This window comes from Mesoplodon mirus, assembly GCF_964341445.2.
Source record: "Mesoplodon mirus genome assembly, chromosome: X".
Taxonomy (NCBI): domain Eukaryota; kingdom Metazoa; phylum Chordata; class Mammalia; order Artiodactyla; family Ziphiidae; genus Mesoplodon; species Mesoplodon mirus.
Genome location: NC_138981.1, coordinates 139190847 through 139203085, shown reverse-complemented (window position 1 = coordinate 139203085; position 12239 = coordinate 139190847). Strand labels below are relative to the sequence as shown.

The window sequence follows — 12239 nt, the reverse complement described above, 5'->3', positions numbered from 1 at the left end:
GCCCCGGAAGGTGGGACCGGTTACGTTTTCCAGTGGGAGACAGACGACTCAGGCAGGTGACACCGAAGAGACAGATGAGGCCTCTGTTTTGGAAATGCTGGAGAGTTCAGAGGTATCACCCACCTTCTTCCCAAAAAGCTGCAAGATGCAGTTTCGAAACTGGCAGGACACGAAGTGTTATTGAGCAGAGCAGGCAGGGCCAGCGTGCTAGGCTAAATGTAATGCTGGGGCACCCTGAGCAAAGCGCTCATTCAGGGTCACCTTGATGGCTTACACACTCACAGTCTACGAGGAGAATGGAGGAAGCCTCCAGTTACTCCTTGCACATGGGGATGGTCTATTCCTGAGTGTTCGATTATCTAAGTCATCTCATTTAGCAGTTGACGGTGACTATTGTGGGCCCGGTTGTGTTCCCCCAGAGACATGTTCAAGCCCTGACCCCTGGAGCCTGTGGCTGTGACCTTCTTTGGAAATAGAGTCTCCGCAGATGTGATTAAGATGTATATTATCCTGAGGTCAGGCTGGAGTAGGGTGGGCACTGATCCAATGCCTGGTGTCCTCATGAAAACAAGGGAATTTGGAATCAGACACAGAGGGAAGGTAAAGGCAGAGATTGGGGAGACTCGTCTACAAGCCAAGGAACACCAAAGGTTACGGGTACCTGTCAGGACCTAGGAGAGGGGCCTGGAACAGACTCTCCCTCAGAAACAACCAACACTGCCCACACCTTGAGCTCAGATTTCTTGCCACCAGAACGATCATCTCTTCAGCCAAGAGAGTCTTCTGGCATCAGGAGGGCTCTGCTCTTTACCGCTCCACCCCTAAAGGCATGTGGGCTGTATTCACTTCTCAGATTGTATCTCCTGTCGTCACTGAGTTAAGAACAATGCCTTGAGAATACAAAGCAGAGGCATTTGCTGTATATTTCAGGCCTCTTCTCAACTACATCCAGCTACTCCAACATCAAAACTCTTTTTAAAAAAAAACATAATTGCTGAAATCAATAACATTGGGCTGGACAGCAGAATTGACTCAGCTGAAGAGCTGGCAGATGAGGCTGAGGAATTCAGCTCTGCAGCTGAGTCAGTTCTGCTGTCCAGCCCCATTCTTACGTTATTGATTTCAGCAATTATGGGTTTTTTAAAGAGTTTTGATGTTGGAGTAGCTGGATGTAGTCGAGAAGAGGCCCGAAATATACAGCAAATGCCTCTGGTTTGTATTCTCAAAGCATTGTTCTTAACTCAATGATGATAGGAGATATAATCTACATACTGGGCGCCCACTCTGTACTAGACTGTGTCCTCGGGGCATCAGCAGCAAACCAAAAAGAGCAAAATTCCATGTCTTTGTGGAGCTCAATTCCAGAAAATTCTCTCTGAATGCAACAGGAAGGGATAACAGTGTGGAAAGGGTGAAAGCAAAATTCGGAAGTCTGGAGAGGCTGGAAGTGCAAACGACCGTAGAGGAGGGGGAGTTCCAGAAAGAGAGAATGGAAAGGCTCAAGTAAAGACAATATTTGGCAAGATGGCCTAGGATTCCACAACCAAAAGCCAGACCTAAAAAGAGACCCACGTGAAAGACAGGAAAGAGTGGTCAGCTGTAGAGCTATGCTCTGGGTGTTGAGGTGCCAACAGTGGAGTCCCGGGGACTCCTTTGGGGTGCCGGTCCTACTTGATACTTAAATGTTACCATGGTGAGATGGCACGCCCCTGAGGGAGTGGTATTTCTGACCCACAGGCCTTGCTGGTCATCATCAAGTCACATCACAGCTGCACCTTAGTGAAGTGGATATGATGAATTCAAGGACGAATAAGGCAAATTGCACTTGGAAGATGATGAGCCTCAATCACCTGTAACCTACTAAGAGGCCTAGGACTTGTGGGCTGCCATCTGGCAGGACCGCAGCATGTCCTGCCTGAACTAACCCATAAAGTCACAACAGCCAAAGATCAGCACAGGCAAGAAGGGCCTCTTTGTGTCCTGGTCACTGTTACGGTTTGAAGATGGAAAGGTTAAGTTCAAGAGAAGAGTTGTGTCTATGAAGTCAAGAAGGGCATGCCTAGGGGACATATAGACACGATCTGGCAATCTTAGGCTGTGTGAGCTCCGGGCTCGCCCAAAGGCCAGCAGAGGGGAAGGGCACACAGCACACAGTACACAGTGCACTGCAGGAAATGCCCACCCTCAGGCCCAGATCATAAAGGGATCCAGAGGGAGGGCTGGCTGGGGCTGGGTCGCATGCTGAGCCTCCCCTGGTTATTGTCCTGGAGGTTATTGTCAGCCTTCCCACAGACACGCTTCCAGGTGGGAGCCATCACTGGGCTCTTCCAGGGTCCATTTCCAGTTTGCTCTGTCAACTGCGTGACTTACCTGCCGGTTCATAAAGACATAGATAATGGGGTTGTAGATAGTGGCACTTTTGGCGAAGTAGGCTGGCAGGGCGGCCACCAGAGGGTGGAAGGCATAGCCAGGGTGGGCAGCGGCGAAGCATGCAAAGAATGTGTAGGGCCCCCAGCAGAGGCAGTACGCGAAGATCATCACCATCACCATGCGGGTTACCTCCTTCTCCGCCTTCTGGGTGGACTCGGATTCTTTCTGCTGCTTCGCCACCTGGGGGAGACAGAGAGTCGCCCCGGGGACAGTTAGTGGGAGAACCCCTCAGGGCTCTGTACCCCAGGGGATTCCGTGTTGCTGCTGCTTGGGTAGCTAGTCAGGGAGGGTAATGGGGAGAAGCAGATGGGCCCAGCTGTGCAGTACCCGGGCCACCCGAGTGGGGCCAGCCTTGTGGGAGCTCTTACAGGCTTGGAGGTGGCACAGCTGGGCTTGGCTAAGACAGCCCTGAGCTGCGCCCGCCGAGCTCTTGGCTTAGCTTGCTTCCTGTTAGGAGTCTGTGAAGGAGGTAAGGAGGCTGTGTGTAGCCTCACCTGGTCCCTTACCAGAGTGTCCCCTCCCACGGTCAGGTCTGAGGGGCCAGCCAGGAGAAGACACAGGGGCAGCGGCAGACAGCTGAATGGGGGTGAGGGGTGGCTGAGGGCTGGGTGAGGGGAGCGAGAAGGTGGCACAGGTCACACACTGAAGGCAGTGAGGGCAGCAGAGCTTATCTCCAGCCCGTGGCCTCCACTCATAAGCACATGCTGATCCGACTGTGCGCACAAGCAGCTTCGTAGAGAAAAGGTGCCGCCCCAGAGGCCTCTTATTCCCTGTGCCAGGCAGGAGCTCAACAGGGACAGATGGCACCTTCAGATCAAGCTGATTGTAGGTAAGCTGATTGACAAAGGGACAACGTACGCACGGTGTTCAGGACCCTGATCTCATTCTCCTGCTTCGCTCTGATTTCCCACACCAGGGGATCACCTTCCCGGGGGGAGGGTGGAGTACAGGTCTGGGGGGCAGATGGCATGTGAACAGGACGCGAGCACTCCGGTAGCAGCCTTTTCAAAACACCCCTTGATTGGCAAATTTAGCCTTTGGATCTGGCCGGCCGTGCTCCACTCCATGGCAGAGGCTGGCTTTCCACCCCCCGGGATCAGGAAGAAATGCAGTTGTGTTCCCTTATTTGGTCCCTCCACGAGGAGGCGGGCAGTCCCTTCCCACCCTGTAGGGGCGAGGCCAAGGGAGCCAGGGCTGCACCTGCCACCTCGAAGGCATTGGCAGATTCTGGCAATTCCAGATATCTGGTTTGGGGGCTGGAGAGCGGACTGGGCGGTCCTCTGTGCCAGCCTAGACCTCCCTGGCGTTCATGATCCTGCCTGCAGGGGTGAAGCTGGGAGGGTGTGGGGCTCACCGCTCAGATGGCCAGCCACACTTGCAGGTAGCAGAGCACGATAACGCTGAGCGGGGTGAAGCAGCAGGTGACCATGAGCACGAGCATGTAAGACTGCACCCCAGGGTGAGCGCTGAACACGTCCGGGCCGCACGATGTCTTCAGGCCATGGGGCCAGTACCTGGGGAGAAGGGCCGGCAGCCCGTCCTGAAGTGGGCAGCGACCCGAACCCCTGCCCACCCCAGCACACCACTGACTTGGGTAAGGTTGTTGGGCTTTTTTATTGAGGTGAAATGCACGTTACATGAATTAACCTTTTTTTTTTTTTTTGCAGTACGCGGGCCTCCCACCGCTACGGCCCCTCCCGTTGCGGAGCACAGGATCCGGACGCGCAGGCCCAGCAGCCACGGCTCACGGACCCAGCCGCTCCGCGGCATGCGGGATCCTCCCGGACCGGGGCACAAACCCACGTCCCCTGCATCGGCAGGCGGACTCTCAACCACTGCGCCACCAGGGAAGCCTGAATTAACCATTTTTGAAGTGAACAATTCAGAGGCATTTAGTACATTCACAATGGTACAACTGCCACCTCTGTCTAGTTCCAGAACATTCTCATCACCCCCAAAGGAAGCCCTGCAGAAGGATTTTAGTAAATCCTTGTCCATCTCTGGTCTCATATTCCCTTCTTTGTTTATTGAGGTAAAATACACATAACATAATTATGAGGTTTGGTACATTCACAGTGTTGTGCATCCATCACCACTATCTGGTTCCACAACATTTTCATAACCCCAATCACATCCCCTTTTTACGAAGGGAAGGCGAGGCACCCTCTTGTCTTAACACCTGTGAACCCCAGAGGATTCAATGAGCACGTGTTTCTCGCACTGATGGAAGCTTCCCAAAGAAAGACCACACCCTCTCCAGACACCACAAGGACTTGTTCAGGGGCTTGCAGTGGAAGATACAAATGCAACGGCCTTGTCCCGTCCAGCCCCCTCAAACACCTGAGCCGTTTCCTTGGAAATTCGGGACTTCCCCCAAAGGATCCACCTGGAGAGGACACTGGTAACCAACAGCCCAGGTGTACCTACGACCCAAGGAGCCTCGGAAAGGGGGCCCCTCAGCAGGTGCAAGAAAGAGGCCTGGGGCAGAGTGGGCAAGAGGGCTCTGGAATCCAAACGTGCCTGTGGCCTCAGTCGGCAGCGTTTCTCTATGTGTTCTCTAGAGCTGCTCCTGTTTGGGAGAAACAGACCCTTTCCAGAGGCTTGGAGACCACAGGGCCCGTTTTCACGTTGCAGCCAGGCAGATTCACGCATTCACAGACAGTGCACGCTCCAAGGGGTCTCAGGGAGAGTCAGGTCCATCCTCCCTTTACTCGTGGAGCCACAAAGGCCCAGGGACAGGAAATGATTTGCCCCAAGGTCACAAAGGGAATCACGAGGTTGACCCTCCCTGCTCCGCTCTAAACTAATCGCCTTCCTGGCACCCTGGCAACCAAAGATGGGTGGAGCTGTCCACACAGCAGCCCAGATCCAGGAGAAGGCAATGCCCGCAACGGCCAACTTGGCATCAAATCTCACGTTGCCAAAGGGCTTGCAGACCACCATCCACCTCTCCCAGGAAATGATAGCCAAGGACCAGAGACCCGTGATCCCTGTGGGGGGAGGAGCAGACAGAGGAGGGCTTTGAGTCAACGCTTTTCAAGATCAAGAGGACACCCCCCAGCTACCTGCAAAACCTAATTCTCCAGAAAGTGTTTTCCGGTCCGGGGAGCAGCGGGTCTCTTGGTCAGTTTCTTTCTCTAACCCCTGCTTTCCTGGCTCCTTCCCCATCGGGCCTGCACCCGCCTCCCCTTGCCTTCTCTGATTCGGCCTCACGGCCCACCTCGCTTCCCACCTGGCGTTTACTCGGCCACCAGCCTTTCCTGTGATGCCCTCAGTGCAACTCCTGACGGCCACGTACACACCTGAGGCCACACTGAGGTACTTCAGTCCCAGCCCAGAGCAAGGAAACACGACGTGTGCAGTAAGCTGTGCCCTCCTGCTGGTGGGCAGGCCTCCCCTCAGCCCAGGCCTCTCAGCACCGCCCAGCAGGCAGCGGTCTGCGGATGGAATCCGGGGCACCGTGAACTGGGGTGGGGAAAATGATGTCTTTGTTTCCACTAAGGTCTACTGGACACTTGGCCTTCTTTACTTCCATTACGAGGGTGGTAGCATTAGCAGTGTCTGTGACTTGGTCACTTTACAGGAGTGGCAGACATTTCCCAATATGACTATATTCATTACTACTTTGACATTTCAGTGGCTGTCTGGCCAGATACAGTTATTTGATACCTTAATAAAGAATGGCGTCACAAATACTTCTAAAAATACTGTCAATACTAATACTTTTAATGAAGGAGTATGTCACTAGTGTTTAACACTTGGATAACTATACTTCAGTATCGTTGGCTTCCTTTGTAATCCTATGGATCTCATTGTGCACATTTGCCAACGTTCTTCTAAGAAGGGGTCCATGGGCTTCCCCAGAGGGCTGAGGGTGCCTGTGGCCCCAAAACTGGTGACCCGAGAGCAGACCTCGAGCAGTTACAAAGGCAAGACAGGCGTAAGCGAGGAGCCACCCAGGGGGGCCAGGCACCAGCTACCGAGGTGCATGGAGTGTTGGAACTTGGGATGGACTTTCTCTGCCTAACCTTCCCTGGTAAAGTAACTTGGTGGAGCTGACACCACTAGTAATTCAAGTCATTGACCAGGTCCCCGCTCTCCTGTCCCTGTAATACTAGTGTCTTTCTGTCATTCGTCTCCTCAGAATCTGAATTGGAGATCACTTCAGGTGGCAGCAAGACAAACCCAAGTTAGACGTGGGAGCTAAGGACCCAGGCATTGTGACCAGGTCGCCCTGGGAAACTTGAAAAATGGGAAGGCAGCTGCAAGCCTTCGCTGCTTTGATGGCCGGGGGCCTGGAGACAGGCTGCACGTGGTGAGTGCTGTGGCCCTTGGGCTCCCTGTCATCTCGGGTGGACGCCAAGCTACAACCCCACAGCCCTTGGTTCTGTCCTGGGGACGTGGTGCAAGGGCCTCTGAGGCGTCCTTGGCTTTGTCAGGCCTGCCGGTGTGCTTCTTCTTCATGGGCCCTTGGCAAGGAAGCCCCGCCACCCTGGCCTTGACTGGCACCCAGTGCAGACCCACACCCTGCTCTGCCTGGCTCAGCCCTTGCTCCCTCGTTCAGCCTCCCCAACGTCAGCCAGCTTCCTCCTGGTCTCCCCATGGGGTCCCCTCCTCCCCACTCCTCAGCCTGCCGTCCTGGGCCTATCGCCGCCCGCTATCTGCTCACACGCGCTCTGGCCACCCAGCCACCCCAGCTGTCTGCGCCCCTTCCTGTCCCGCTGAGTCGACATCCGGCTCCCTCACCGCCTCCTCCTCCGAGTCACGCTCCTCTGAGGGTACTGGTGATGCCACGTGCTCACTGTCTGGATGGGAGCCCCTCAGGCCTCGGACCCTGTGTGCAGCATCCTAGATGCCTTACAGCATGGAGCCGGGAGCGCAGGTGCTTCTGGCCAAAGTTGACGTGAACAGGGTCACAACCCACAGAGATATTAGCAGTGGGGCTGGTAGGATCTAGTTTCAATATCTCGGAGGCCTCCCCTCCCACACGGTTCTGAGATTATGTGGATCTGTCTGTCCCCGTTCAGAGATGTGCCTCGAACACGCCCCAGAGGCACACCTACGGATTTTGCCACATGAGTGTTTCCTTTACGCACGGGAGGCTGTGGCCAGGCCTGTGCCCAGGCCCCGGCTGGCTTACCACACAAGGAGACAGTGTAGCCCTCCATGATGCACAAGGGGTGGCCCAGCACAAAGCAGCCGTACATCTGGTTCACAACGCTGATGGTGCTGGCAATGATCGTCTCTGCCAGGTCAGCGATGGCCAAGTTCACCAGAATCCAGTTCAGAGGGTGGCGCAGCTTCTTGAACTTCATGGTGGCTGCCAGCACGAGCCCATTTGTGAAGATGGACGCGATGACCACAAAGACCATCCAGACGCTGGTGAGGTGGTACACCCATCTGGGAGCGATGTGGTAATTGGGGCAGTCGAAGGGGTCTGGAGGCATGAGACACAGAGTGCACAGCTACATCTGTGCCGCCCCCCTCACCCCATCAGAATCTCCCCTCAGCCCTCCTGCCTTCCGCCCGCCGCACTCACCTTTGTGACTGGTCTTCCCCTCTAGCTTTGCCCATCTGCAGACAACCTTCCCTCCATTCTGTCTCTCAAGCTCGAGGCCATGGCCTGCTAGATGCCCGCATGGGCATCCTTGAACTTAACAAGTCGGATGTGCGCCCCGCCATATGCCACGTCGGCCTCCTGGACTGTGGTTGGCTGGCTTGCTCGTCTCCCCTGAGCCCTTCTGTGCCTGGGCCTCATTCGCCCCTCCCACAGGGAGCTCCCAGAAACCTACCGACAATATCTGCAACCACGCTAGATACCACAGGCTCCCAAGGAACAGGCCTTTGACTACTTAACACCTGTGTGGTGCCAGTTTCTGCACAAAAGGGAGCAGAGGGGAAGCACTGGGGTTGCTGATGGGCCCGAGAACAGCAACCCCCCAAATTGCCAGCAGATCTGACCCAGAAAGTCCACTGGGTTAGTGTGAGAAAAGCATCTGGAACTAGGAGTTGTGTGGAATGCTCCGGCTTGCAGACAAGTGAGAGGGGCTGGGACGGTTTCAAAACAAGGCAGCCTGACCGTCCTTCCTGGACAACCCATGAAGTCTGAATCAGGCAGGGACGATGGCCGTGTGTGGCACGGAAGGGACAGGAGCACTCCAAGCGTGGGAAGCAAAAACGGGGCTTCCAGCAGTGCAACAAGAGCAGGCGCACCGGCCTGCCCCCTTCTCCTGAAAGTTTCGGGTCTCAGTTTTTGAAGAAATGAGCACGAGAAGGGTATCACAGTCAACTCCCAGGTAAGGGTCTCCTGAGAAATACAGGGTGGGAGGGAATTGGGTATGGGGGCTGGCAGGAAGCAAGATTTCTTCCAGTATACCTTGTTTTCTAGATTTTAATTTGGAGCCTTGTAAATATTTCATTCCATAATTATAAAACAACATTAAATTTTAAAAAGCAATCCCTGAAAAATCAAAAATAAAACAAATGGACCTGACCGCATATGCACTCGGTGGCATGGTCACATAGAGAGGGGCTACTCTGAGGGTCTCAAGAAGACGCTAGTTTGCCCATTCGAGCCTAGTGGCACGTTCCCAAAGGATGAAAACACCTGTCCAAAGGTTAAGCTTTGGGTAATCGTGTTGTTGGCGATAGTGTTGGCGTCATCATTCTGAGACCATTTTGAGTGTGTTTGAGATAAAGCAAATGAGCAACGAAATGATATTCTAATTCCAACTCTACCCACAGCCCTTAAGAACACGATTCTTAGTGGGAGAGAAAGGAGACGCAGAGGTCAAACCCAACTGGCTCCACTGGGGAACCAAGTCACTATTTGGAACTGGGCGAAATAGAAGGAGACTCAAGCATCTCTTCTGCGTTTCCCACGCACACCATATCCCTGGGGAACCCGATAGCACGTGAGAGCCTGTTTCTCTTTAGCAAAGTAGTGAAGCTAATAAATGAAGACAGGGTCAGAAGAATCCCAATGTCACCATTTCGAAATCCCCAGTGGTTTGATGGGCCCTGGCATTGAGTGTCAGCAGCTGCCAACACTGTGGAAAAAGGGACACCCTCCTAATGGAGCGGGCTTGCCCAAACACCTGACACATCCGCCTGGCTGCCCGGCAGACCTTCAGCTCGACAGCTAGTTGATGGAAACAGGCGTGGCAGAAGGGTGTGGGGAGCCATCAGCGAAGTCTGAAGTGGGTGAGTCTGGGGACAACACACTCGCTTTCTTCAACAAATAAATTGCAAGGAGGTTGAGGGGGAACCTCTAAAAGTATGACCTTGTGGTTGTGTCTTTAAAGAGGGCTTTCCTCTTACAGGAACTGAAGATTGACAGAGGAAATGATGTGATGTCTTGCATCTGCTTCCAGAAATCGGCAGGAGTGGTTAGTGGAGGGGGTTAGAGATGAAATAAGACATGTGATGGATACCCGGGGGCCATTATACTCTCCCCTCTACTTTGGTAGACACTTGAACTTCTGAAAAAATTTTACAATAGGGAATCTTGTGCATCGATGAAGCCCCATGGGCCTCCAGGGAGAGCACTGTTGTGTCTACATCCGGGACATTCTGGGGTGCAAACAGTCAGGTCAAGGTGAACTTCACGGTTCTCAACCAATTCGGTTTGGGAACCCTGTTGCTGGTCCTGCTCTGGCTGTCAAGGAGCCGGTGTGGCCTTCTGGAAACTGCAGCAAGTGAGACATTCTTAAAGGAACTGAAGGTCTTTGGTTTGAAGAAGGGACCTAGGCAGGGGGGCCAGGGGCGGAGGGTCATTACAGTGTCCTCAGGTCTCTGATGGGCTGGCATGTCCAGGGCAGAACTCAGGCTGCCTCGATGGAGTTTTCGGCTTTCTTTTGGGCTGAAGCCCTCTCTACTGGGACAGCTCGGAGCAGAACAGCTGCCCCGGGAGCCGAGCTAGCCTCTTCCCTAGCATGTACCGCCAGAGGCCATGGGCTCTGGGCACGAACTTGGACAAGATGGCCACCACAGTCTCTTCTACCCTTAGGCTCTCGAAGTCACTCACCCTCCTCCGGGCCAACGCAGCCTCTCACTCCTGCTGGTGGTCTCCATTTGGCTTTGAGAGATGCAAAGATGAGTCAGGCCCAGTTCCCTCCCTGGAAGCTCAGGGATGAGTGTAATGAGCGCTCACTAGCAGTCTGGGGCCACACGGGAAGAGTTCATGAACTTTCCTGGGACAGGAATTCTCAAAGGGTCTGGGAAGCCCATGTGGTTTGAAAATGGGTATTCGGTATTACGGTGTCCTTTTATATTCAGAGAGGACCCCCCCATTCATGTTACCATAAAGGCTAAGAAGGCCACTCGGGCCTGTGTCCCAGGAGGGCCGTTCTAGCCAGCATGACCCAGCCTTCGCACCTATTCGCTCACCTCTGGTGGAGTTGCTGTTGGCGTAGGTGAAGACGCTCCCCTGGGTGCTGTCCTCAAAGCTGGTCTGTGGCTGCCCACCTGCAAACCTTTGAGGGCCCCACTGCTGGGCCATGGCTCTGGAAAGCCCTGTCCCCGATGCCTGCCAGCCCTGGCGCTGCCCGGCGGTCACGGCGCTTTATACCAGCCTGCGGGATCAGCCCAGTCCTCCTCACCTTAAAAGCTCCCAAACCTGTCACCATCTGATCTCTTAATTGGGCCTGGGACTTAGACCTCCTACTTCCCCACCCGTGGGCCTCCTGGATCCTAAGGTGAGCCCACGAGGGCGGCTCAGAGGGATTTGCTGGGAGCCAGACTCAGAGCCAGGGTGGCTGTGGAGGCTGCTGTGGGCCCTCGCTGCTGTTTCCCTGTCCTCTCTTCCCGTCTACCGTCCAGCGTCTGCTCCCAGGCCGGGCAGGCACAAGTGTCAGGCTTTTCAGCCCGAAGCCCAGACCCACCTTTCCCAGTGGCTGCTCCCCAAGTGACTTCGTGGGGCCGAGGCCTGGAACTGGAGCCTCCCTGTGGGTCAGACCACCTCAGGGGCCCAGATGGATGCAAGTTGTGCCAGTGGGGCTCCTTCCCTGGGAAGGGATGGACAGGCCTGGGGTGGGAGAGACTCCGCCGTGCATCTTGCTTCTCCCTCACCCCACCACCTTGCTCCCCGTGAGCTGCAGCTCGTGCTGTCACCAGGGAGCTCAGCCAGGCCCTCCCAGCAGCCCTCCTGAAGCAGCTGAGGGTGCCCAGAAGCCCTCAGACCCCACCTCAACTCTCCCTCCCCTGAGTTGACAACCTTTCCTTGGCCTGCCCGTGACTACAGCCTCCCTCTAGACCTGCCTTCAAAAGCAAAGCTCTCAACAGAGTGTTCCAGGCAGGCTGCCTTCACTGTCCCTCTTGACACACTGCGGTCTGGCTGCTGGCACTGCTTACCTGCTAATTGCCCAATTCTGCAGCCTTGCGTGTTTCTACACAAGAAGGCGAATAGGAATGCTCAGAGCAGCATTATTCACAAAAGGTCAAAAGGTAGAAACAGTCCAAAAGTGAGTCGACAGCTGAATGGATAAACAAAATGTTGTCTATCCATGCAATGGAATATTATTCAGCCATAACAAGGAATGGAATTCTGACACATGTTCCAACATGAGTGAATCTTGAAAACGTGATGCTAAGTGCAAGGACCTCATACTGTATGATTCCCTTTATATGAAATGTCCAGAATAGATAAATCCACAGAGACAGAAAGCAGATTGGTGGTGCCAGGGGCTGGGTGGGGGGGGGGGTGATGGAGAGTGACTGCTAACAGGGATGGGGATGCCTTTGGTGGTGATGAAACTATTCTAAAATTAGATGGTGATGGTGCAGCCACTGTGGAGAACAGTTTGGCAATC

General features: G+C 54.5%; 1 protein-coding gene across 1 annotated transcript; it reads right to left on the bottom strand.

Moving 5' to 3' along the window:
* Positions 1-48: 48 nt before the first annotated feature.
* LOC309797133 (long-wave-sensitive opsin 1-like) lies at positions 49-10930 on the bottom strand (the record flags this gene model as incomplete). The annotated part of the gene is given in 8 exon segments (XM_082610556.1): positions 49-159; positions 2371-2610; positions 3785-3787; positions 3791-3944; positions 5253-5259; positions 5262-5420; positions 7571-7867; positions 10819-10930. Coding segments are annotated over 8 exon segments (1083 nt in total).
* Positions 10931-12239: the final 1309 nt, after the last annotated feature.